The 27,151-nt window shown below is 45.1% G+C and overlaps 1 protein-coding gene across 1 annotated transcript in view; it reads left to right on the plus strand.

Annotated features, from left to right (window-relative positions):
- Window positions 1-4,140: 4,140 nt before the first annotated feature.
- Window positions 4,141-27,151, plus strand: part of ANXA2 (annexin A2) — a 46,540-nt gene continuing 23,529 nt past the window's right edge. Inside the window, exons 1-3 of the mRNA XM_059057847.2 lie at window positions 4,141-4,938; window positions 16,193-16,251; window positions 19,413-19,512. Of these exons, the coding sequence (XP_058913830.1) occupies window positions 16,204-16,251; window positions 19,413-19,512 (148 nt within the window). The 5' untranslated portion in view covers window positions 4,141-4,938; window positions 16,193-16,203. The remainder of the gene's footprint in view (window positions 4,939-16,192; window positions 16,252-19,412; window positions 19,513-27,151) is intronic.

A 27,151-nucleotide genomic window follows, 5' to 3' on the forward strand; every position in this document is an offset into this window, starting at 1 on the left:
AATTTCACACTTCTGGCTTCCAGAACTGCAAAAGAATACATTTGTGTTTTTTCAGCCACCAGGTTTGTGGTAACTTGTTATGGCAGCCTTAGGAAACTAACACAGGACACGTAAGCATAAACAACATTTTTGAAAACTGTTAATTACGCATGCATTCTTGATTTATTGTTTGGCTGGGTATGGAATTCTAGTTGCAAAATAATGATTTTTTAATATTTATCTTTCCTGATACATTTATAAGTTAGCATTCTGCTCTAATTAAGAGCTTTCTCTGTCCCCTCTTTGTGTATTTTCTGTTTTACTATCAGACTATTCAATGTGTATCATCAGGTCCTATCATTATTCAATATGATGCTCAAATTGCCCCCAATTTTAACCAGTGAGAACCCCTTCAAGTTAGCTTTTGTGTCTTTTTGATATGTTCCCATAAGTCATTTAGTTCAAAGCCCATCATGTATTTTCTCTCTGTCCCACCTCTGGAACCAGCCATTTCTCTAAGAACTGGACCATTTACTGGGGAATAGTATTTGGAAACTAAGATCTGAGTCTTATCTTGACATTCTCCTTTCTTTAATATATGACTTATTTTTTTAATCTCTCTGGAATCTTTTAGGAATTTCTCCCTGGCCCCATCCAGTGTTCTGAAATTTCATGATAATGTGCCTTGGGTTTGTTTTTCCATCTTTTGTAGCTTTTTCTATCTAAAGGCTCAGCCTTCAGTTCTAGAAAATGGTCTTCAGTTATTTCTTGGTGATTTTCTCCCCTCCATTTTGCCTATTTTTCTTTCTAGAACTCCTGTTATTTGGATGCTGGGTTTTCCAGATAGATCTTTTTCCTCTTCTGGCCACGTCTTCGAATATAATACATTATTATATACCGATTGCATATAACAAGGCTCAAGGTAATAACAGCCTTATGGTTGGTGAGACTCTAAGCCATATAATGTAGGGGACTTGGAGACAGCCTGTGTCTCCCTGAAGCAATGGTGGCATGTGAGAGATATGCTGTAATGGAAAAAGCAGTGGATTGAAAGGCCGACAAATGTATTCTACCCTCAGTTCTGCCACTTACTAGTTTAAGGATTGTGGTAGATTGTCTACAGAGGTGGTTGCCAACAACTCCTTCCACTCATGTAAACATATGTCTCTCCCTTTATGAAGAGGTGGAATCTATTTCTCCTTCCCTTGAATCTGGGTTATATGACTTCCCTTAATCAATGGGATGCAGTGGAAGTGGCACTGTTCCACTTCTGGGCCCAGCAGCTTCCACTTTCACTCGTGAAGATCAGTAACTACCCTGCTGGACAGAGGCCCCTGTGGATCTTCCAGCCTCATTTGAGTCTCCCTAGACAACCCTAAATAGACCAGAGATGAGCTGACTCCATGAACTCTGCCCTATGTGGAATCATGAACAAATACATTGGTGGTTTTAAGTTTCTAAGATTTGGAGGTGGTTTATTTCCTAGTAATAGGTCACTGGAACAGAAGTTAGTATGTGGATGTGGAGTGTTGCTATAACAAAAACCTAAAATATATGACATTGACTTTACTTCCAGACAGTAACCGGAGAGAATGTTAGTGGAGGTTGGAAAAGCGGTCAGGAAATTGCTACAGAAGGCTGGAGAAAAGGCAACCCAGGTTATGTATTGGCAGAATGTTTAACATTACTGTTGCCTGTGGTAACGTGAGTGATAAGAAAATGTGCCTAATGAACTTGTGGATATAGTCAAGATTTCCAGGCAGAATGCTGAAAATGCTAGTGGTCTTTTTTAGCCGCTTATGATAAAGTACAAGAAGAAAAAAAATGCACTAAATAAAGATCTGTTTGGTTTTCAAGCAGAATTCTAGCCAATGAAAGATTTGCAAAGTAAGAAATGGCCTCAGAATAAAGATCAAATCACATGTGGCTGGAAAACTTTTTTTTGTTTTTAAAATTCTAGAAAGATTTAATGTACTTTGAAGACCATCTCGGGGCTTCTAAGAATCTTAAGTGCATTGTTCCTGCCTGACAAGCTCAAAGTAAAGAGAGAGATCTATTATTAGAAAGAATAATCAATGTGAATTTTGGAGCATGGAGTTAAGCCTCATTAAGATTTACAGAAACTCCACAAAGTTTTTGAGAAAATTGCATTGGGTATGAATTTTGGAGCATGGAATGAACCTCAATAAGATTTATAGAAAATCCACAGAATTTTAAAGATAATTGTATTAATGAAAGGACTGCCAGGTTGGACACAGAAACAGTTGAAAAGAGGTTTCTGGGCCTTCAAGTTTCTACTAGCATGAAGCAGGTTGAGAGAGCTACTCAGATACAGACATGGACCATTCTTAAGGAAAAGTTAAGACATCTCAGAGAGTGGAATCAAGAGGCCAGAAGGCAAAGCCAAAAACCGATCAGATGATGGATTAAAGCAAAGATTGGCAAACTACAGCCCATAAGGTCAGTCCAGCCTATTTTTGGATAGCCTACAAGCTAAGAGGCCTGGCAGCTTCAGATTTTGCTTCTTGAGAGCCAGCTTGCGTTATTATCCTGGTGTAGAGAGGAGGACCTGGCAGATGAGAGTCCAAGGGACAGAGAGACCCAGCCTGCTCTCAGCCATTCTAGCAGCCCTAGCTGAGGCACCAAATGAGTGAAGTTCCTTTCCATCCTACAACCCTAGTTGAGCTGCCCCATCCAACACCATTGAGAAGAGACAAGCTGTTGCCCCCTGAGTCCTGTCCATATTGCAAAATCATGAGCAAATAAATGGCTTTATTTATGTTTGAACCACTAAGTTTTGGTGGTAATTTGTTAAACTGCAATAAGTAACTTGAGTGCATTTTTAAATCTCTGGACTGGGCAGGAGACTTTATTTGGGCTCCAGTTTCTTCATCTATAAAAATCCAGAATTGGAAATGTTAGTCTCTTAAGGACCCTCTCTGCTCTAACATTCTGTTATTGGGCGAATAATTCTATTATTCTGTTAAGTTTTAGTGAGTGCCTATCACTGCTAGCTAGGCACAATTAGCAGTGTTGAGGTGCAGCAGAGAAAGTGTGAACAAAATAAAGTCAAGGCTTTAGAGAACAGAATGCACAGCAGCAGACACAATCTAAGATCTGTTGTAAACATTCTTCCAGCCATGGAGGAGAAAGAAAAAAAGGATCTTTGCACTCAGGAGATTGAAAAGCTCATCTAATTAAACTGGCAGAATTGCCCCCCCATTCCTCAGAAAGAGCAAACCATGACTTCTGATAGCTTCCTTTTTATGAAAATACCAGTGTGAAGTTCTGTAGCAAGAAGCAGACTCTGGTTATTGGACAGATCTGTATGTTTGGCTTTGCTGGATGCCCTAGACAAGCAAAAGCATTCTTCTGGCTACTTGGCTTTTAGGTATTCCACATGATTTGAATTAAATCTTATCTTCTGTGGAGGGCCTATCACAGCGCAGCTGGGTGTCAAGAGGCCCAGGGAAGAGAAGGGAAGCAGAATCCCATTCACCATTATGGTCAGCCTGTGTTCTGTTCCAAAATGTTTAGGCTGTAAAGCTTTCAGCCTAAATGGAAGGGCTATAAATGTTAATCAGAAATTGTATCAACAGAATTGCTTTATTTTCTATTTGTCCTTCTGACCGTGCCTATCATGTTTCATTCTGAGTGAAAGAAATGGGTAACAGTGCTCTGGGCAGAGTGTCCAGAGACCCCATTTGTGGTCTGGACTTAACTGTGACCTTGGCAACGATGTATTGACCTTGCTGTTTCCTGATTCCCAGGAGTGAAGGGACGCTCAAGTGGAAAGTAAAAACGGACGTTAAGATAGACGGGGGGTTAAAACAGAAGCATCAGGAGAAAGAGCTAAGTGAGGTCTATGAAAGGAAGGAATTCAAAGGTGCAGAGAGATCTTTGGGATTCTCAGCAAAACTCTCCTGCTAGTTTGAGGTCTGAGTACAGTATTTGCTCAATCAACCAAAAAACCATGTTTGCCTGCATGTTGCCACTGCGGTTCGTGGAAGCAGAGAGTGGAAGAAAAGCGAGAAACAGCAAAACCAAGCCAGGGAGCTAAGAGTCTGAGAAAAAACAAAAAATCAAAAAAGGCAGGACAGAAGGGAGGAAACTTCTTTGTTGGAACTCAAGCCACCGGCCCCACCCAGCCCGGACGGCCTGCCACGAGGACGCGCGGGAGGCGTGGAGGGAAGCCAAGCAGAGCGCGCTCGGGAAAAGGGGGCCTCCCCGCGCGGGCGGGGTGGGACCTTGGCTACCGGTTTCGGCCTCCTACCGCCCCCCCCGCCCTCCAACTCCCACCGTGGCTCCGCGTCTCCCAGCGCGCCCCGAGGCCGGGGCGGGGCCAGTCCTTTGCCCGCCAGGAGCCGGCGGATCTCCCTCCCCGCGCTCCTCCCGGCAATAGCCGGTCAGAGGTTAAGCTGTTATGTTTGCAGAAGGTAACGGGGAGCTGGATGCCAACGGCCCAGCTCAGGAGAATCACGATTTATGTTTCTTGGAACAATTCTTCCTTCCATTGCATTGACGTCTTAAACAAACAAAAAAGTGACTTAATGCCAGAGTCGACGAAAGTCTTGCAAACTTATTAACCTGAGGCAGGGCTGCGCACTCGACGTGGCGCTCGAGAAGTAAAAGAGGAAGAGGGGAGAAAACTAGGCCGGTACTGGGCCTCGAGGAAGCCTCGGCGGCGCTCCACCGGACGGCAGAGCCGTGGGCGTGGGGCCGCTCCCACTGGCGCGGCCAGGGTAATGTTCCAGGGCGAGGCGTCCCCCGCGGGCCGGGGAGTGTGAGTCACCCCGAGTCGGGTACTAGCGGCCCGAGCAGGAGAAGGCGGGGCGGGGGGGTGGGGCGGGGCGGGCCTCCCGTGCACCGCGAGGATGTGACGGCTATAAAAGCCCCACCCAGGCCAGCTGGCTCCGCTCTGCAACTGGCGACGCTCTCAGCGTACTGCGCTTGGCCCAGGTAAGCGAGGCTCCCCGTCCGCCTGTCCGTCCGTCCGCTGTGGCCCCGGGGCCGCCGCGCTGGCGGGGTGTGGAGAGCGGGGGAAGGAGACGGCCTTGCAAAGAGCAGCTCTGGAGACGGGGACTCGGGAGGCCGTCCGGGGAGGGGGCTGAAGGGACGGTCCGCACCAGGAGGCGAGGAGGGCGCCCAGTGGCGAGGGGGGTCTGGACAGGAGTGAGGGGGGCCGGATGTGTCCCGGACTGGGGGGTGCAGGGCAGAAGGAGCAGGTCGGGCATCCCCCACGAAGTGCTCGCAGGAAGCCCGACGAGGTGGCGCCGGGGAGGGGGGCGGAGGGAGGCCTCGCATTCCAGACGCGCCGGGCGCTGCTGGGGGGCTGGGTGTGGCCTCCCTGCGAGCCCCTGGTCGGGTGGAGAGCAGACGTGCGGCACCTTCCACGTTTAACACTAGCGCTACGGCTTTCTAGAAAGTAATCCCCATCTGTTCCAAGTTAACTTTACTTGAAACAAACGCGCATTTGTGGAACTTGTGCCGACGAGCAGGAGGGAAGCAGTCGCGGGAGGATGAGGGGTGGAAGGTTTTAGCAGCAACCTCCTGCCCCAGTGAAACAAAACCACGGAAGAACCTCCGTTCATTCTCCTTTGTCTAGCTCAGCTTGTAGGAGAGCAACTTCTGATTTCCGTGTATCTGGAGAGTTTCTTATTTGGTTGACTACTTTTGCATCAGGAAAGGAGGTGTTCCCCCGTGGTTCTGTGGGGAGAGTCGTCACTGACTTACTGGCGCTGATGCGACATTGAGTCAGGGACAGAGGGTACAGAAAAGGGCGTAGCCCCCCGGGCTGCTCCTTGTAGCTCTGTGAGATGGGTCCCAGCGCCTGGTGTTGTAGGCCTGGATTCCATCAACTCTCAGTTAAAAAGGTGTGGACAGCAATTTCCTTATCTATGAAAGTGGTTTAAGAACGCACATTCTTTCCCCACATAGGGTTATTATCGAAGATTCCAAAAAACACGTTCATTCAAAAATAAATTTGTAAAGCACGCTGAAAACATTAAGTGCCATACCAAAACCGAGTATCATTCTTTTTGTGTTAAGATTTGCCATTTTAAAGCTATTAAAGGTAAAAGAACAGTAACCTCATGGGGCACGCTGGGTCTTTACCAGGAACCCTAAGGTCCTGGAGTCCAGGGGTCGGGACCCCTGAGCTCATACTGACGGTACTGATGGGTTCTGTCCAAAAGTGTGCCCTGCTGTGCCTGTCCGGAACTTGGTCATTTCGAATGCAGAATGCGCTGTAGCACTGAAACAATGTTATAGAAGGTGCTTAGGTTCTCAGGCTAGCCCAGAAAAAACCCCTACCTTAACCTGCACTGTATCAAAGTACTGATAGTACATGCCTAATTTGCGGGATGGGAGTGATGGTGGGTGGGGAGGGAGGGTGAGGTATATAATACGTAAGAGTAAATCATTGAAGTATTTTACTGGAAGTTTTCTAAGTTTTAAGGTTGGCCCTGGTTAAATTATTTTAATTGGAAAATTATGTCCTTATCACCCTCTCTACTTTTGTCTCTTTCTCCTGCCTCCTTGGAGACCCCACCCCACCCCTCCATACTACAAAAGCCTGTCCATGCTTCTCCAGTTCTGCTGCATATTCCCCCCTCCCTCCCACTTCAGTGGTCTCATACCCAGCTAGAGATTAGCAGATTGAGTCAATATTCATTAATAGTCAACGTTAGGAATGGTTGGTGGTTCTGAAATCCTCAGCAACCCAGGGGAGATGTGTTATTTAAAAGATAACAAGAACATTTTTAAACCGAAACATCTGTAATTTATAGAATTTGAGGCTATGGAAGGAGCCACATAATATAATATTCAGGCATTGTGAAGGAAGATCTCATATGAGGCCAGATTCAGTGTCCTTAGTGGTCAGTGGTGTTAAGACCATCCCATACAGCACTTCTGACTCCACCTATTATCTCAAATCTTCAGTCAAGGCTGTCTCCAGAGGTATCCATTGAATCTGCAGTGCAAGGGTGTGACCTTCAATGTCAATGTTTTAGTTGGAGGTTTATGATTGGGGGACCGCCTAGATTTTGTGATTTCCTGCAGTGCTAAATGGCTTGCCTGTTGCAAAAGCCCAGGAAATATTGCTGACTCACTGGCTTTGAGCAGGAGCTTGGTCTTGGACTGGGGTCAGGATAACATCCTCTGTCTTTGAGTTATTAAAAATGCTGTATCGGGCTTCCCTGGTGGCGCAGTGGTTGGGAGTCCGCCTGCCGATGCAGGGAGCACGGGTTCGTGCCCGGGTCCGGGGGGATCCCGCGTGCCGCGGAGCGGCTGGGCCCGTGAGCCGTGGCCGCTGGGCCTGCGCGTCCGGAGCCTGTGCTCTGCAGCGGGGGAGGCCACGGCAGTGAGAGGCCCGCGTACAAAAAAAAAAAAAAAAAAATGCTGTATCGATTGAAATGCCGGCAGTTGTGGCCATTGGTTTAATTTCTAATTTAAGTAGTTTTCCTGGCAAGGTAGATATCCTTCTATAATTGTTATTGATTTTGTAGGCTCTTCTTGCACCATCGGGCCTAGAATCTGGCCTTTGTTCTTCGACTTCCCTTGTGTGGGGCTGTGGGCCTGCTGAGGCATTTCTTACAAACTGAGCGTGGGTGTGTCACAAATAGAAGTCCCAGGCTCTCTTGGGCTGCCTTAAACATCTGTTCATTCCACAATATTTATTAAGCACCTACTATGTTCTACTCACAGTATAAGCACTGAGGATATAGCACTGAACAAAACAGACAAAAACAAAAACAAAACTCTGCTCTTTAGGCTTTGAATCTAGTGGGGAAAAAAGTAAAATAGACAAAATCGAGTGAATTGTATAGACAGTAATTGGATTTTGAGCTTTACGTTCTCCCAAATTAATATTTGTTTCCAAACTTGGTTGGGACTCATTTCCCCTTTAATCCAGCTGTTCCACAGACCTGAGCTTCATAGTTTACTTGCTTTAGGGAAAGTGTTGTTTGAAGTTATCATTGACTTAACCTGCCTTCTGGATTTGACTGTGAGAATAGAAACGGAGGACTTCCCTGGTGGTGCAGTGGTTAAGGATCCGCCTGCCAATGCAGGGGACACGGGTTCTAGCCCTGGTCCGGGAAGATCCCACATGCCGCGGAGCAACTAAGCCCGTGCGCCACAACCACTAAGCCTGTGGTCTAGAGCCTGCGAGCCACAACTACTGAAGCCTGCACTCCTGGAGCCCGTGCTCCGCAACGAGAGAAGCCACTGCAATGAGAAAAGCCCACGCACCGCGATGAAGATTAGCCACCGCTTGCCGCAACTAGAGAAAGCCTGCTCATAGGTAGCAATGAAGACCCAACACAGCCAAAAATAAATTAGAAAATAAAAAAAAGAATAGAAATGGAATGTTCTTTTTTTTGCATGCATATGGGAATCCACCTCCCTCTTTTTCCCTGGTGCCACACCCTATTCTAGTTGTAGGCTACTTCAGGAGAAAATTCCAGTCTTTCAAAAAAAATTTTTTCCGCTCTTTCACTGTCAGGTCTGTTTTTCCTCCTCCAGTTGCCAGAGGCGGTCCCCATCTCCTTTGTTGGGGAGCAGGTCAGCTGTAGGGGTCAGGAGATGCTCAGTCTTGTTCTTCCGCAGTGACTCCAGTGAGATTACGTCCAAGTCTCCCCTAGGGTACACGTGAGGCTGTGAAACTGTCCGAGCTCAGTCTTGACTGAGAGGTCAGTAGCATCTAAGTGGTCTGAGTTACACTCCCAGGCTTGGTGTGGGAAGTTCTGACTCAAGTGAGTGGCTGTCACATGGAATCCTTGCCCTTTGTCTCTCTGCCACACCCAGTCCCCACACTCCCAGCTCAGAGGAAATCAGAGACCCAAGGCCACTTGTAAATCTTTCCTCCTTGCTGCCTCCTCCCCTGCCTTTCTTGCCACAAGGAGAGGTAGGTTACTTTTCCACGTTGTCCGGTGGACAGAGCTAGGAGCCAAGAGGCCCTGATGGTGTTAAAGGTGGAGGTTGAGCTGTGGGAGAAGGTGAAGAGCTGCATGCCGTATGAGAAAGAGGCTGTCTTCTGAATTGCTCTACCAGGCTTTACAAAGATGTGAACAGAGGCTGGGAGTTGAAGCCTCCAGCTCTGAATGTATGGAACTGAAACTGCATTTGAGATACGCAGTCTGAGGAAGAGAAAGGAAATTGAGGAAGGAGAATGTAGTGGAAAAGAAGGGAAAAAAGATATAATGTGGGAAGACCCAGTGTGTGTAAACCATCCAAAAATGTGAGCGAACGCCTACAGTGTTTTAGGCACTGTTCTCAGACCTATGGGGAAATGGAGAGAATAAGACAGAAACCCAGGGGGCAGATAGAATGGAAGACCGCCTTTGTACCCTCAGCTCTGATATTTCACAGATACACCAAGAGAGACGGGAGCACGGAGCAGGGAGAGGTACAGGAGAAAGGGAACAGTATTGTTTGTGTCCTGTAGTCTCCTGAGGATGTCAGCTGATCCAGATAGAGCATTCCCAGTAGAGGGAACTTGGAAAACCCAGGCCTAGAGGTAGTGGGACAGTGCTGAATGTGTTTGGAGAATTGCCAATCCAGTCTGACTTCGGTGCTGGGTGCGTGTGTGCGTGTATGTGTTTGCGTGTGCTTTATGTATGGCAAAGTAGGTAGAGTCCAGAGTGTGGAAGATCTTGAATGCTGTGTAGACTTTTTTTCTGAAAGCAGCAGGGCCCCATCAGAAATATAATATTTGGGCCATAAAACACTGAAATTGAGTTGTAGATGTGAAGACCTTGATTTCTCAACCGTGAGAGTACTTTGTGCTGAGTGACATTCTTCTGCACGTCTCTCTCTGCCCACTCCAACCCCACGGTGGGAGATTGAACGAGGCTCTGAGAGCTTGAGGCCACAGTGTGTCTGGAGTTAGTAAACGAATATTGATTCAGATCAGGCAGCAAAAAGGACAGGCCAGAGCAGTTGCAGCACCGTGTCTACCCTGCTCAGTTTGATCAAGGCCCCTGGGCAGAATTCCAGGATTTCTGGGGAATGACTTGCCCCTGTGACTCAGGCATTAGTCAAGACCGTAAAAACCAAGGAGAGAACGGTGTGCTTTCAGGAAGGTTCTGTTAAATAAAAATGCTCTGGGAGGGAGGGGTGGAGAATGAATAAAGTGGGAACTTGACCCCTACCCCCCACTGATGCGTTTTTTTTTCCCCCTCTTGGTTAAAAATTCCAGTCTGGTCCTGTAGACCCAGGACTGCACAGTGAGGGCTTGGTGGGGAATCCCAGCCCTCCATCCCCACACCCGCCCCCATTTCTTTGGTTTTAAAAAAATCCTCCTTTGCATCATCCAGCCCCTGATTGATTTATCATGGTTGCTAGGGATGTGTTTTGCAGTAACACGTCAACACTCCACATTTTAAAAGTGGGTGTGACTACGAAACTGCTGGGTTTTACTCAGATTCTGCTGGGCAGAGGAGCCCTGTCGCAATGTGTTTTTGTTTGTTTGTGAGAATTAATATTTGGGCTTTCTGGAGCTGGTTCTTCATTCATTTCAGTAGAACTTGTTTTATTATTTGAAGTACTAATTTTAGGTTTACTTTTTTTGTTTGTTTCAAGCTTTTTGCAAACTTCCTTTTACTTTTTTGGGGTCGGGGGCGGGGAGCCTTTAAAGCTGTTTTACTTGTACTATTTTTTTTTTGCACCTGTGTGTTGGAAGTGAAACAGTGAAGTGCAGTGTAATCTATTGGGTTTTAAAAAAAGGACAAACTCTTTATCTTTAAGACAGTGCTTTTGTTGGATGTAAGTTGCTTCTTTTCCAGCAGCTGCACAGATTTCTTTAATGTCTAGCTTTACGCTATAAGAGCTTTTCCAGTCAGGCAATTAAGGGTCTCATTTATTAAAATTTTCAAGGCCAGAGGAAACTGTTCCGTTCCCTTCATGAGGGTGGAGTGTCTGTGTTCCCTTCCCAGTGGTGCGTTATTTCAAACCAGTCTGAAGTGGGTGTGGCTCTCAGTGAGTCTCCTTGTACTTCTCTAGGTATTTTCTTAAATAAAAAACTTTCCCTGAACAAGGTGATTTTAACAATCTTGTCTAAGTCACCCAACCCTTCCCTGTGAATAAGAGGTACTGGTATGTGGAGGTACTCATCAACAGATTGAATTGGCTGATTTTTTTCTTTTTCTTTTTTGCAACTTGAAACCAATTGGAGATCTGGGTGAGGCTGTAGTGTTGGAAAGAGTGGTGCCATTTTCGTGTCTGTGGAGAGGTCTGCCGGAAACCGAGCAGTTGTTCTGCTTTTAATGCGCTTATGAATTTTTCAGTGTGCTAAGTGGTCACTGGGGGTGGAAGTGTCTCCTATGGTATGGAGACTTAAAAACAACAGGTACACCAAAAAGGCAGAGCTATTGTTTCAGTAGGAAAATTCAGCCTCCAGAGCAAATACGGTGAATGGATACTGAGTATTGGCATCAAATCCCTTTCCATAGCCAAGCTTAAATCTGCACCCTTCAGAAACTTACATCTCAGGCCCCCCCACGCCACCACATTAGACATGGCTGGGGTGTTTTGTTTTGTTTTTGCGGTACACGGGCCTCTCACTGCTGTGGCCTCTCCCGTTGCGGGGCACAGGCTCCGGACGCGCAGGCTCAGCAGCCATGGCTCACGGGCCCAGCCGCTCCGCGGCACGTGGGATCTTCCCGGACCGGGGCACGAACCCGTGTGCCCTGCATCGGCAGGCGGACTCTCAACCACTGCGCCACCAGGGAAGCCCTCTCTCCATGTCTTAAACTCTTGGAATGAAGAGCCACTGTGGTGAAGTTGTAAGGGCGAGGGCCCAAGAGTCAGGGGACCTGGATCCTGGCCCTGACTCCCTTACTCATTAGCTGGGTGACCTGGGCTAGTCTTCCTGGGGCGAGAAGGGAAGAGAGCTGCAAGGTCCTGCAGGCGTGGAGTCTGTGTTTCATAGTTTTGTGTGTGTCTCTCTCAGCCCTTAATGCGGGGCAGGCTGTGTGTGTGTGTGTGTGTGTGTGTGTGTGTGTGTGTGTGTGTGTGTGTGTGTGTGTGTGTGTGTGTGTGTGTGTTAGGGGCTTGTTGATTGATTACCTGGGTGTCACCAGTGATTGTAACCTACAGTATCCCTGCGAAGACTTTCTGTTTCTGCTTCTAAGGATAACAGCACTCTGACATCTTCTCATTAATCATATGCACTATATTAAGCTAATGTTTTAACAGACATGAGTGGCAAAGCCGACTCTTTCTTCTGGAGATTAATTAGTCATCTGCAAGATGACTTTGCATTCCCAGGGGATTGGATGTAGTGAAGAGATCAGGATGCAGTGAAGAAACCAGCAGATTGGATGTAGTGAAGAAATGAGGGCCATGGTTTTTAAAAAAATATTTATTAAATAATATTTTAATATTTATTTTTTAAATATTTATTTATTTTGGCTGCACCGGGTCTTAGTTGCAGCATGCAGGATCTTTTAGCTGTGGCACGTATGCAGGATCTAGTTCCCTGACCAGGGATCGAACCTGGGTCCCCTGCATTGAGAGCACGTAGTCTTAACCACTGGACCACCAGGGAAGTCCTGAGGGCTGTGTTTTATTTCTAAGGTGAAAATATGTTTGCCCTTAAGCTTGCATGGAGTAGGAAATATTTATATGGATACAGAAGACACTTGCATGGAGTAATCCCAAGCTTCATGTATATTGTTTTTTTGGTTATTCTGACATTCTTGTCCTGCAGAATGATTATCAATAATATAGATATAGGGCTTCCCTGGTGGCGCAGTGGTTGAGAGTCCGCCTGCCGATGCAGGGGACGCGGGTTCGTGCCCCGGTCTGGGAGGATCCCACGTGCCGCGGAGCGGCTGGGCCCGCGAGCCGTGGCCGCTGAGCCTGCGCGTCCGGAGCCTGTGCTCCGCAACGGGAGAGGCCACAACAGTGAGAGGCCCGCGTACCGCAAAAAAAAAAAAAAATATATATATATATAAATATAAATATAAATGTTCATTTTGCAAAATAGCAACTCGTTTCTGACCGTTTATTTAGCACCTAGAGTGTGCAGAGGCCCTCTTAAATCTGGCGGAACTGGGACTCTGCGGGGCAGATGAGACCCCGTTTGGTTGAATTGTACTATGTATTTGCCATCTGAATATGCGGCACATGTGTGGCAGGAACTCAGGACACTTTTGCTCAATGGTGAGTAAGTCTAGTGGCATCAGAAGGTGTTTCTGGCATTGAAAGGTGGGCGGGGCAGTGCCGGGGAATGGCGGCTGCAGCCACCCCATTGGAGCAGGTGCCAGAGGCGTGGTGACTTGAGGAATGGGCAGCATCTGTAACCAGAAGAAGAGACAAGGGTAAGGAGGTGGGGCAGGAGACACGAATCAGGTGCTGTGGATTAAAGCAGTTACGGTGTGTTTGGGGAGAAGCAAGGAACAGTTTGGTTGAGGTCTTTCGCTGGGGAGTACATAGAGGGCTGGACGGAGCTGGGGTAAGAGAACATCACGGAAGGATGGATTTTGAACTATTGTGACAAGATAAAATAGAGGAATTTAGTTGGTAGTGGCACGTAGGACTGATGAGGTAAAAGAGCAGTACAGCTGTCGACCGTTAAACAGAAAGGAAGACTTGTGGGGCTTTTTAAAATCCCCATTTTCTGTCTCTGTGTTGTGCCTGTGGGAGAAGGATTACGTGAATCCGATGGTCTTTGGTTTGTACCGTACTGAGGGGTCCGTGTGGGACATGGTTAGGCAGCTGTCTCCCAAGCCGGTGCTCAGAGCTGGAAAGGCAACTTGAAAGAACTACCTGGCAGAAACTTACCCGCCTCTGCATTGTGGTTTCCTAAACCTCAGAACCCATGTGAAGTAACTGATCTAATAAATAAGTGGAATTTAATCCACCCAGAAACAGCTCTGACTTATTGGTCTTCTTTTTGTTTTGGCATTTTTCTTTCTTAGCTGTTTACAGTGGGGACTAGAATTCCGCAAGGCAGGTGACAACCGTTTACCCCTCACTGCAAACCTAGCCCAGTTCTGACTGAGCCCCAGGAGCGGGAGTCCAGGCCAGGGCTTAGGTGGTCCATGTGCTGGGGAGTTCGTGTCCTCTTCGGTGATTCTCAGCAGCATACTGATGAGACGCTGTAGAATGTTTCTTTGCCCACGTTGAAGTTGGAGGTTATTTTTCGAGTTTACATTCTTATACTAATTCTTCCAAATCTGGTGTGTACTTTACACTTACAGCACATCTCAGTATGGTCTGGACAGTTTTCAGTGCTTGATAGCCCCGTGTGGCTGGTGGCTAGTGTATTGGACAGTCTAGCTACAGAGCAAGACTCTTAAAGAAAATAGACTTTATTTTTTAGGGCAGTTTTACGTTCACAGAATAATTGAGTATGAAGTCAGAGTTCCCATATATTCCCAGCACCCACCCCATATACACACACAACCTCTCCAACTATCAAAATTCCCCACCAGAGAAGTACATTTGTTATAATTGCTGAACCTATACTGACACATCTTTATCACTCAAAACACATAGTTTACATTAGGGTTCATTCTTGGTGCTGTAAATTCTGTGGATTTTGGCACACATATAATAACATGTATCCACCATTACTGTATCACAGCCCTAAAAATCTTCTGTGCCCTGCCAGTTCGTCCCTCCCTCCTTCCCCTCTAATCTGTAGCAACCACTGATCCTTTTACTGTCTCCATGGTTGTGCCTTTTCCGGAATGGCATATAATTGGAATCACAGTATGTAGCGTTTTCAAACTGCTTTTTTCACTTAGTAATATACATTTAAGTTTCCTTCATGTCTGTTTATGGCTTGATAGTTTATTTCTTTTTAGTGCTGAATAATATTACATTGTCTGGATGTACCACAGTTTATTTGTAGAGGATGACTTTACAAATTAAGATCATATCCCAGTGCTGTGATGCATTGCAGGGGTTGGGGGTGTGTGTGATAGTGTCTGAGAGTTGTGGGAATGGAGGAGTTGGAATAGCTGTGATTTTCTTTTTTGCTGTGCTTAAGAAGAGAGAAGAAGTCATGTCGGAGAGAGCTCATTGTGAAAATCTTGTAGAAATACTTCCATAACCACAAATAAAGGCGAATCTTTTTCTCTTAATTCCTTTAACTCATCCCCAACACAGAGCCTGGAATCTGCCTAGTCCAAAGCCTTCTGATAAATTAACAGATGTCTATGTCCAAATATTCCTCAAAGCCAGTTGTATGAAAACATGTAGACTAAGCAAACTGTTGGAAGAGAAAAGAAAGCTGAATTGCATGGGCACAATTTCCTTGATCAAAGAATATTAAGCAAAAAGAGACCCAAACAGGAGTGGCTGCAATTCAGACGTCATTCCTACCGTTTGAGGATGCAGCTCTGCTCTGTTTTCTTTATTTTGGGGAGGCTGTTGCTGAATGACCTGTCTTGTCTCAGTTGAAATAAATTTCCTGCCAGTTGAGCACTTTTTATTGGCAGGGGTTGGTATATCAATTCCAAGAACTGTGTGATTGCAAAGCTGGAAGGCCAGTTCATTAACGTTGTCATATCACTGTCCAATTAAGTGTGTTAACTGAAAGATGACTTCATTTCAGCCATTTTGATCTTAAACACAAGGATCAGTCTTTTATGGGATGAGTTAATGTCAAAATCTGTCCATTGTCTTTCTCATCAACAGTTTAATATCTTCTCAGCATTGGTGAGCTAAGAGAATAATTATGGATAGTAATAAAGGGCTCCATTTAGGAATCAGCCAGCATAAAAATGCTACTGATTGCAGTTCATATCCATAGTTTTCAGACTATGAATATATATTATATATGATATCTTAAATTATTGGTGAAAAATACAGCAGTAATGGCTGGTTTGACAAGATTATCACTTTTTAGGAGAACCGGAAGATTCAGTCTTACCCTGTTTGGACAAGTTGCACTGGTCTTGGGAAGAAACGTTTTGTTTTTGTATTGACAAGTCAGTCTCCCCAGGTTCTCTTTAAACTGAGCAAGAACAAGACTAGCTACTTCTGTAGTCCATCCCAAATCTAAGGCAAACCATCTCTCAGCTTTAATTTTCCCAATCACAAGATAGGAATTGCATCTATTTGCAAAAATTGCTCTAATATCATCAGATGAGATGGTCCAAGAAGTAGAGATGAGTAAAATGAATCACTGCGCTTCCGGAGAAAGGAAAGCCTCTTCATAATAAAGACTTTTTGTGTACTTTTTTTTTTTTTTTTCCAGCTTCTTTCAAAATGTCTACCGTTCATGAAATTCTCTGCAAGCTCAGCTTGGAGGGTGATGTAAGTATATCATTTTCACTTTGTGTAATTTTTGCAAATTGGGCATCTCTCTGGGTAACTGTGCCTCTTCCTTTCCTTGTACATCTAAGGAAAATGAGGACACAATTCAGACAGTCATTCCCGGAATCCCCTTGGTTCCCTGTCTTCCCCAGTACTTTAGCTGCTCCTAGTAGTTCAATTTGAAAGAAATGTTACGGCTCCAGAAACTTTTGGCATCGCATTAAAATTGGACAGACACTAGTGACACTGAGATGCTTGGAATTTTATCCTGCTATATACTTAACATGCCAGTGGTTGTAATTATTGTGATGATACAGGACTTTTTAAAAAAAGTTGGAGTATAGTTGCTTTACACTGCTGTGTCAGTCACTTTCTGACGTACAGCAAAGTGAATCAGCCATACGGATACATATATCCCCTCTTTTTTGATTTCCTTTCCATTTAGTCACAACAGAGCACTGAGTAGAGTTCCCTGTGCTCTGCAGTAGGTACTCATACAGGAGTTTTAATGTCATGCCCTTGGATTTTATTAATGGTTGGCATAAGCTGTAGCCATATTGAAAATGATCCTGCATGTTTTGGACTTCTTATAGTGTCCAGAGAGTTATTCCAGACAAGGACTTTTTAAAATTTAGTACCTGGGAAAGCATTTCTCCAAAATAGCTAGAATTTTTTTTTAACTAAATAACAGAAGTATTATAATTCGTCTTGTTGCCTTTTTTGCTTTGGCTATCAGGTAGCTCACACTTTTACTTAATTGTCTTTCACAGGAACTTGGAAATTCTGATACATTTGCTTTTTTGTTTTACAGTCAAAATTTTTTAAAGCTATATGCTAAATTATAAGTCATTGCAAATGCTTTTAGAATAAAGTAGAGTATAAACTATGAATATGTAAAATATCTAATAATACCGTAGACCTTTCAGGTTATCTTGGCAGAACTGGCTTTTACAGAAACTCAGCAGTGACACTGGTTTGTAGGCATATCTTACAGATATTTCAAAATATGCTCTCACTGAAATTAAAATACAAAGAAGCACTCAAGTGGGTTGACAGCAGCTTGGGTCATGTGGTACAGAACCCTCTGTCTCTGGTGCTTGCCAATAAAACATTCAGGTGGATAATGTTGGTGCGAGCCCAGGTTGTATGGAGTATAAAGCCTACCTCGTTTTCATCTTTCTTCTTGGACCTTGTGCGTACTGTTGTTGGCAACCATACAAGCAGCATGTTGAGGTCCAGACAAGTCCAAGAGCTAAATAAATTTTTTCTTAATGGATCAGATCATTAGATCATTTTTAGTATTGGGTTTCATCAGAGGGCTTTTCATGTGGCCTTTGAAGTTACTTTAGTATGATGTGCTTCTCTGTGGAGAGATGGGACTGCAATAGAAAATGTCATGTATTCCCCAATACTTTGAGGGAAGAGAAACATCACTTTGGCCTCCGTAACTTGATTTTCAGATAAATGAGTTTTACAGGTAATAAGTTCAATTATCCATTTAATTTTATTTCCAGAGATACTATAAAATTATGCAAAACTTTTCCCTACTCACTGTTGTTTTGGGGATGAGATGACATAGCACCTGATATATGAAGCCATATTTGATATGGCTCGATGGCCAGACTGCCTGCCTTTGTAAATAACTGATGGCATTGTTAATAAATAGGAAAATGTATTCCCTTAGATTTCTGTCCTCATTTTGTAGCCACCATAGCATATATAATATTTCAGAATAACACTTTGTCATTACCTTTTCCTGAATGTGTGCTCTATTCCCACTGAGTTAATCTTACTGGAAAGTTTAAGTAGTGAAATTATATGGAAAACAACTTGATAATCCACTGTTTCAGTTACATGTATTAACTGGATTTACTATTTGGCCAAGACGGTCACAAGTACATTTTGAAACATTTTGTCCAGCCCTGAACTTAGATTTGTGGCTTGTGCTAGGAGACATTTGGGATGATGGCATCTTAGTTGTTTACCTGCACAGCCTCACTGATAATAAATGCTGGGGTGCCTTGTGACGTGATGTGTGTGGGTGGAAAGGTAAGTCAGGGCAACTCAGTCTCCGACTATTCCCAGAAACTGAGCCTAGACAGAGTCATGATGTGATGGGGGGTGTGCAGTGTGGGGAGGCGGGGTCGGGGAGCCTTGACGTTGAAGGCGGTGCAATGGTGGACGGGTCCACTGGCCATCAGCCAACCTAAAGGACATTGTCAGTCCTGTTTTGTCTGTCCTTTGCTTTGGGACTGGATAACAGGGAGGAGGAGAGCTATAAGAGCATTTCAAAGGAGAGAAGTTAACACTCTGGAGAGGAGAAGTGATGTAGAATCATGCTGTTGTCCTTACCTCAGTCTGGGCTACGGAGGGTCCATCAGATCTGGAAGGGTGATGGGCTTTGAAAAGCACTAGAAAGGAAGAACCCGTGCTTTAAAAGGCAGTGAGAAAAAAAAAATACTAGGAAGAGTAGTAGGCAGAGGGCATCGTGTTAAAGACAGCAGAGTGGAGGGTAGAGAGAGTACAGAAAGCAGGCGGAACGTGGCCAATATGAAGAGGATGTGGGCCATGTGGCCTGACCACCTGGGTTCCACGGCAGTGACCAAAGGTGGGGATACAGGAAGAAGATGCTTCCCTCACTTATCTCATAGTCCGAGACAGGCAGGCACGCAGGCATTCTACATTTGCTTTTTAAAGAATTGTGAGCTCAACGATCCAGGCTCAGCGGAAATTCATGTACCTGTAGCAAAAACTTGGCTAAACACACTTGTCATTCAGGCATTTCCACATTTCCAGCTTGTTTCAAATTTTGGCCAGCCCAGTTTCATGCTCTTCAAAGCCTTCTGCAAAGAAACAGGTGGTTTCAAGTGCCCAGCTTTGCGTTTTCCGCCTTTGAGCTTGCATGAAAAGTAAGATGAAATGTAGAAATAGATTTATCATATTCTAAACTAGTTGAGCCTTGGATGAAGAATTCTCATTAGAAATAAGGAAGTTTCGTATCCTATGTTTGATGGCATGTTAATACTTACTGAGTTACCTAGCCTGAGAATGATGTGAATTATTAAAAGAAACAGGAGGAAAAACAATATTTTAGGAATTGACATTTCAACAAGAGGATTTTAAATATGTGTGATTGAAGTGTGTTTGTCTTTTAACCTCAGCACTCCACACCTCCAAGTGCATATGGGTCAGTCAAAGCGTACACCAACTTTGATGCTGAGCGAGATGCTCTGAACATTGAAACAGCCATCAAGACTAAAGGTAGGCCATACGTTTGTCCTCTTTGTCAAACACTGACCACAGGGTTTTTAGTCTCTTTCTTGAATCTTCATATATTGGTCATTTGAAATTGTCATCAAACTTTAGTGGAGCGATCGAAACATACCCCACCCCATCCTTCTCTCCTTCATTCCCTCTCTTTCTCCCTCCCTCCCTTCTCTCTTTGGAGAGAAGAAGAGTTAAAACATGAGAAACTAAATAACCGAATAGCATAGTGACCTGGAAATAGGCTTTAGCTGAGGGCCAGGAGGTCTGATCCCCTGGGTGTGTGCTTTGGGCTGAGCTCGTCACTTTGAGACCTCACTGCCCCTTCTATAAGGAAGAATTTGGTCATGGTGATCCTTAAGGGCCTCTTTTTGGTCCTAAATCCCCTTGAATTTTATGACATTTCTTGGAAAAATGCTGGAAACATTTTACTGCTTTGCTCTCAGATTTATCTAATGAGCGAAAAATTCAGACTTCTTTTTTTTTCTTATTAGCTCCACAAGTTACGCCCCTCCTTAGGCCTGGAGCTTGTATTTGAAGAGCTATTGTTTTTTGTTGTTGTTGTTGTTGTTGTTGTTGTTTGCGGTACACGGGCCTCTCACTGCTGTGGCCTCTCCTGTTGTGGAGCACGGGCTCCGGACGCACCATGGCTCACGGGCCCAGCTGCTCCGTGGCATGTGGGATCTTCCCGGACCGGGTCATGAACCCGTGTCCCCTGCATCGGCAGGTGGATTCTCAACCACTGCGTCACCAGAGAAGCCCTGAAGAGCTATTGGGATGATTGTATTTCCTAGAGTTCCAGGAGGAGTAAGAGAGGACAAGGAGGCATAAAAGCCTCTGTTCCGAAATAAAGCAGATAAAGCATTTAACTGGGTAAGAGTTGAGCAAGGGCCTGTTCAGGTCATCGTGCTGTTTTCTGTATCCACAATAGCCAGTGTTCAGACTGCTTTGGCTTATGTTAACGAAACATGTACCTTTGGGGTTGCCCCATCCCCGGATCCTTGGAAATACTGTGATTATTCTGGTGATGCTTGTGATTCACCACACTCTTTTCCCCTTTTGGACAAGTGCTTCTTTTCATATGAGGCTAGATTGAGACACATATATGATCCAGCAGCCAGAGTGGCTGCTGGTTCATCCCCTGCTGACGAGTTGTGGGACATTAGGACGATGGAATGTTTTTACTTATTGACACATGCATACAATTCACATACAGGTCACAGACAGACTGGGGACCTCAGTCAGGGTGACCTGGGGCCCTAAAATTGGCGTGACCGTGTGTCCCCGTTATGCCGGCATATTTACTGATTGTGCCCCCTTTCGCCCTCAGAATTGTCTTATTTTACAGGGTAGATTGCATAGTCACTTTTCCTAGAACCCTTGGAGAAACTGGTGACTGTGGTTCCAGGGATAGGAAGGAGTGTAGAAAGATTCTTTATGTCCTGTGGTTCTAATAGGGCATAGGTTTGCATCGCTGGCCTCAAAGCAGCCTTAGTTTCCATGGGGACATTGGGCACCTCCCACTACGGGCAGCCTGGACAACTAACTGTCTTCAGAAAGCCATCTTTTTTGGTGCTTTTAAATGAGCATACTTGTCAAAGACCAGGCTGGGGAAGTCAGGAAGTCACTAATCAGAAAACGAAACTAAAATCTGCAGGGCTTACCTCCCTGCAGTCAGTTCTACCTGGTGTGGAGCCTAGTGGATGAGAGCATATGTGTTCTGGGTTCAAATCTTAGCTCTACCACTAATTTACTAGCTGTCTGACTCTGGGAAAACATTTAACTTTTTTTTTTTTTTTTTTTTCCCGGTACGCGGGCCTCTCACTGATGTGGCCCGTTGCGGAGCACAGGCTCCGGACGCGCAGGCTCAGCGGCCATGGCTCACGGGCCCAGCAGCCCTGCGGCATGTGGGATCTTCCCGGACCGGGGCACGAACCCTTGTACCCTGCATTGGCAGGCAGTCTCTCAACCACTGCGCCACCAGGGAAGCCCAACATTTAACTTTCTTAAGCCTCAGCTTCCTTACTATAAAAGTGGGGCTAATAAAAGTTCCCACCTCACAGGGTTGTTGTGAAGTAGGAAGAACTTAGCATGGTGCCTGGCATATAGATAATACTCAAAATATGTCACCTTAACACACACACACACACACACACACACACACACACACACACACACACACACACAAAATCCGCTTTCTTAAAAACTCACCTTCTCACTATTTGGATGTGCCTACATTCCTGGGGTTTCCCAACTAGCCATTGTAGAGATATAATGGAGTTTTACAGTTAACTCATCTGACAAAGATGGTGCCTTTTACAAACTTGAGACAAAGGCTGCTTTTATCCCCGCATGAGAAAGCTTTTAGCACACTGGAATGTAAAGATTGCGCAAATGAGCTCTGGTAACAGCTGAAACTCCCAGGGTAATAAAAATACTTTCAGGCGCTTTCTGAGTTAGTAGAAAAATACTGTAGTTTCTAAGCAAAAACATCTGGAGGGCTAAGATCTGGATTCCTGCATTCCAGTTTGGTCAAATGCAGATGACATCACCATTATCAGGGTTGCAGCTGCTTATTGAGTGCTGCTCATTATGGGCTGGCGTGGCAGCAAGCACTTCAGGAACATTCTTCCTAGGTGAACTTCAGATTAATCCTCTCATGTAGGGTGCTGTCATCCCCAGTTTATGGGGGACACAGTTTAGGATTAACATGCTCCAGGTCTCTTGGCTGTGGTTCAGATAGGGGTTTTAACAGGACTCTTTCCAGCCCCGGGGCTGTGCTCTCAAGCACCTCAATGTTATGCTACCCACTTGCCAGAGTTGGACTTTTTACTTTGCCATGAGTTGTTTTCAGGCATGAGAACATTTTTGTAGTTGTGGATTCTCTGGATATCAGATACATGTTATATTTGTGGGTCCAGCTTTTGGTCTCCTGTCTTCTTCTCTCCCAAACTTCATGCCCAGTGGGTCCCACTTAGGACTGCTTTTTATTATTTGTCTTTGGTGCCTAGTGATTTTAAAGAGTAACTGATTTTTCTTGAGATAAGTCTGTTGGTCCTTTAAAATAGTTTCTAGATTGTTGGTATATTTAGAACCTTAAATCCTTCTAGGAAACTCCAGAGGAAAGAAAATGATAGCTATACAGAGCTCAGAGTTGTAACAAAGATGTTATTATCAGCATTGGTTATTTTTTTTAACATCTTTATTAGAGTATAATTGCTTTACAACAGTGTGTCAGTTTCTGCTGTATAACAAAGTGAATCAGTTATACATATACATATGTCCCCATATCTTCCCTCTTGCATCTCCGTCCCTCCCACCCTCCCTGTCCCACCCCTCTAGGTGGTCACAGAGCACCGAGCTGATCTCCCTGTGCTGTATCAGCATTGGTTATGATGGTGACAAACCTAGATCCATCTTCTAGTTGGAGAGTGACTTAGTACATTATGGTAACTGCCTTTATATTACATAGAATGTCTGTAGAATGTCACCAAGACATGAAAAGTAAAGTTTGTAAACAATTTTTTTACATTGTTATTGAGATATAATTCACATCTCATACAATTCACCTATATAAAATGTACAATTCAGTTTTTTTTTAGTATATTCACAGAATTGTGCAACCATCACCACAGTCAATTTTGGAACACTCTTATTTCACCTTAAATTGGTCAGTTGCATAGGAAATGGACATAAACTAGTATATACAGTATGATCATACCACCACAATTTTTTTTTTATGTCAAAAAGAAAAAAATAAAAGGCATTTTTTTTTTTTTTTTTTTTTTTGCGGTACGCGGGCCTCTCACTGTTGTGGCCTCTCCCGTTGCGGAGCACAGGCTCCGGACGCGCAGGCCCAGCGGCCATGGCTCACGGGCTTAGTTGCTCCGCGGCATGTGGGATCTTCCCGGATCAGGGCACGAACCCGTGTCTCCTGCATCGGCAGGCGGATTCTCAACCACTGCGCCACCAGGGAAGCCCCTAAAAGGCATTATTAACTGATACATAGAATTATGGGTAATTGATTCTTTTCCTGTGTTTTCGGTATATTCCGTTTTTTCCAATTTTTCTATGGTGACGTGTATTACCTTCATAATGGAAAGCAGTAAACTAAATTAAAAACAAAAATGAAGTCATTGCAGTTGAACAACTAGGGTTTGAACCGTGTGGGTCCACTTACACGTGGATGTTTTTCAACGCTTAAGTACTACGGTGCTGCGCGGTCAGAGGTTGATTGAATCCACAGATACGGAACTGAGGATAAGGAGGGCCGACTATAAATTATATGTGGATTTTCAGCTGTTGGGGGTGTCAGCACCTCAAACCCTCCAGTTGTTCAAGGGTCAGCTGTAGTTGGGAAACTCACATCCCTTTTGTTTTTTTCTCCTTCCCCCTTGATCTTTATAGATACTAACACTAGTTTAAAGAAAGTGAGCTAATTAAGATCTTACCTTCCCTTTTATTTACTTTTTATTTTTTTATTTTTATTTTTTTGCGGTACGCGGGCCTCTCCCGTTGCGGAGCATCGGCTCCGGACGCGCAGGCTCAGCAGCCATGGCTCACGGGCCCAGCCACTCCGCGGCACGTGGGATCTTCCCGGACCGGGGCATGAACCCGCGTCCCCTGCATCGGCAGGCGGACTCTCAACCACAGCGCCACCAGGGAAGCCCCTTACCTTCCCTTTTAGAATGCCTTTCACGTTAAGTATAATAAGGAAGCTCGTGCCCCACCTTAACTGGCTCTGTCTCAGACCCTTTTCCAGGAGAATACAATGCAAATTAATTGGTGTTTCCCTGATATCTAAGGAAACAGGGTAAACCTCAAATGCTGATACAAACAAAGCCAAAGGACCGTGAAAAGATGACCCTCTGGGCCTCCCCTCTCAGATAGGGTAGCCCAGGTGTGTGTGCACACGTGTGTGTGCGTGTGCCTAGTGTAGAGCATGCTGGGCATTACCTGCACTGCCTGATGTACGTCTGCTTCCCTATCCGAGTACTCGCAGGCAGAAGGGCTGTGAGCAAGTCACCTGTGGCCTAGGGTCACTGTTCTTAAACCCAAGGATTGTAAACCGAGGCAGGCCTGCAGTGGGGAGGCTTAGGAGGCACAGACCTGGGTGAGATCTCTAGGCTGGTGCTGCCTAGACTGGTCAGAAGGCCCCAGAACAGCTCTTATTCCCCCCCTCTCCTCTGCCCTTATCTCTCACTTGGGCTGCTAGGGCATTTGTCCTTATTTATTTATAAAATATGTATATGGTTGTGCCGGGTCTTAGTTGCAGCATGTGGGCTCCTTAGTTGTGGCACGTGAACTCTTAGTTGTGGCACGTGAACTCTTAGTTGTGGCATGCATGTGAGATCTAGTTCCCTGACCCGGACCCCCTGCATTGGGAGTGCGGAGTCTTACCCACTGCACCACCAGGGAAGTCCCTGTCCTTATTTTTACGGGCCTCCTTGCCTCATCCATTGCATATTCTCTGTCTAGCTTCATCTCCAGGCTATTCAGTGCCACAAACAGAGCCTTTGCTCTCTCAAGAGTGTGCAGCCTGCTTCTAGTGGGAGTGTTGGCGCACTTCTGACATCCAGGCAGTTCCCACTCATCTTGGCCTGAGCTGATGCACCGCCTCTTCTCCAAGCTTTCTCTAAGAGGGAGGCAGAATCATTTATTCCTTGATCTGTGTCTCATAATACTTTCGTCTCATTTATAGCTCTTGCCACATTGTGTTATAGTTATTTATCTATGGGTTTGTCTCTCCCACCAGAAAGTGAGCTCCTTGAGGGCAAGGACTTTATTTCATTCAACTTTTCTAATGCCCAGGCCCCTGGGGTCATGTGAGAAAGCACCTGTTTAACCTGAATAGTAGTGAAAATGTACACAGATACCAGAGCATACAGGTGAGTGCAGAGTCAGGATATGTGGCTGACAAGAGAAGGCAGTTCCAGAATCCGGACCATGTCCCCAAAGGATTAACAGTCCCCTAGTGAGCTTTGACCCTTATTTCCAAAATGAATTTAGCTCACACTTGTAAGTCTGCTTTGTTTTTGGTTTGAAGGGATCTCAGTGTTCCCTGAGCATGTCACCTAAACCAAATGCATGATTGCTTTGTGTATGCTCTGGCTTGAGGTAGACTCTGCAATTACTTACCTTAATTAATGTCTAGTTAGAAACTGAATAAAGCCATGCAAAAGTAGTAATATTGCTTAATTAACAAGAGGTTTCTGAGACTTAAATCTGTAGGAGTCTCTTGGTCTAGATTGGCCTTGGGTTAAATATATACTGCAGAGTGTACAACACAGCTGTGAATGGTTTACCATATGGGTCCAAATAACTAGAAAGGAAAGTCAGCTAAATTAGAAAAGGATGAATCTAGACTACATAAAATAGATTGTAATTAGAAGCAGCACAACCCCAGAGTTAGCGTAAGTGCCAATAAACTGGTACAGCTTCGGTCTCTCTCTGTAAGGGGAGGGTAATGAACTGCCCTATTATTATTGCCAGTTTTGATTTTAGCAGTATTTGTGTTCTCCGGAAGGGTTGCAGAAGCGAGTGATTTTTCCCTCCCTTATAAGCACAAGTATAGAAGCATAACGGCAGCAAGTTTCTGCGCTTATTTTTTTCTTACACTTTTGAAATGGAGCTGCTTAAGATTTCCAGCATGGCTGAAAGACTAACATCCCATAGCAGTGAGAAGCAAGCCAGGATGTGTATTTTTGGTTTCACCTGCACACCTGGAGGTATATTCATTTAGCTGAGACAGCAATGAGGAATGTATTCTGTTGAAGCTGCCAGGAGGCAGATTGGTTCTGAAAAGTAGCCCATGGGAGCGGTGTCGGAGATGTGGGCCCAAACTAAGAACCTCCAACCCTGAGTGTAAGTGTGCTTGTGGGAAAGGCCTTTCTGCCCCATGTAGCCCAGGGCCTTCCCATTCTAACCATCCTGGAAGTGAACAGGAGGGAACAAAACCTTCCCGTTGATGAGGACTTGCCTTTTGTGTTCAAGCTGACTTTAGACTGAATTCTCATCTTACAGCACTGCTGGGAACAAAGAGGGACCAGTGCTGAGTCACAGCCACCTTTACTCTGGGCACAGATTTTCTGATTTTTTTTTCAAGATGATCATTGTCTACTCGGGTAGGTAGATGCCAGACTTAAGCCAAGGAGCCTGTGAAACACGGGTGAAGGAGTCCCTGGTGCCTTTCTCATTGTAGGCATCGGCTGTGTTGCCTGCCTGTCAGCTTTTTCTTTCTTGTAAAAAATGGTTACCTCTTTTCCATGAGGAAATCCGAATACCGGTGACACCCAGGGAGGATGGAAGTCACCACGTTCTTATCTGGTGTCGTCAGTGCTGAGACAGTAAATAGCAACTTCTCTGTCAGCTGAGTTCAGGGTGGGTATTAGTTTCTTTTACATCTGTTCAGATTTTTTACTTTCTGACTCAGGAAGCTGGTAGAGCCACAAGGCACAAATTGGTGCTTGCATTTTATGCATAACCCTTCATTTGCAATTTTATTTGATTTGGATCTTGAGTAGTGGCCTTTGTGTTTTCCTGCTGGTCCTGTACAGTATCTCAGAAATGTAATTATGCACGGAAGGCAGACAGGGTTCCAGATTATTAAAATACCCGGTGGGATTACCAAGGAGAC

The sequence above is a fragment of the Kogia breviceps genome, chromosome 3, assembly GCF_026419965.1.
Source record: "Kogia breviceps isolate mKogBre1 chromosome 3, mKogBre1 haplotype 1, whole genome shotgun sequence".
Classification (NCBI taxonomy): Eukaryota; Metazoa; Chordata; class Mammalia; order Artiodactyla; family Physeteridae; genus Kogia; species Kogia breviceps.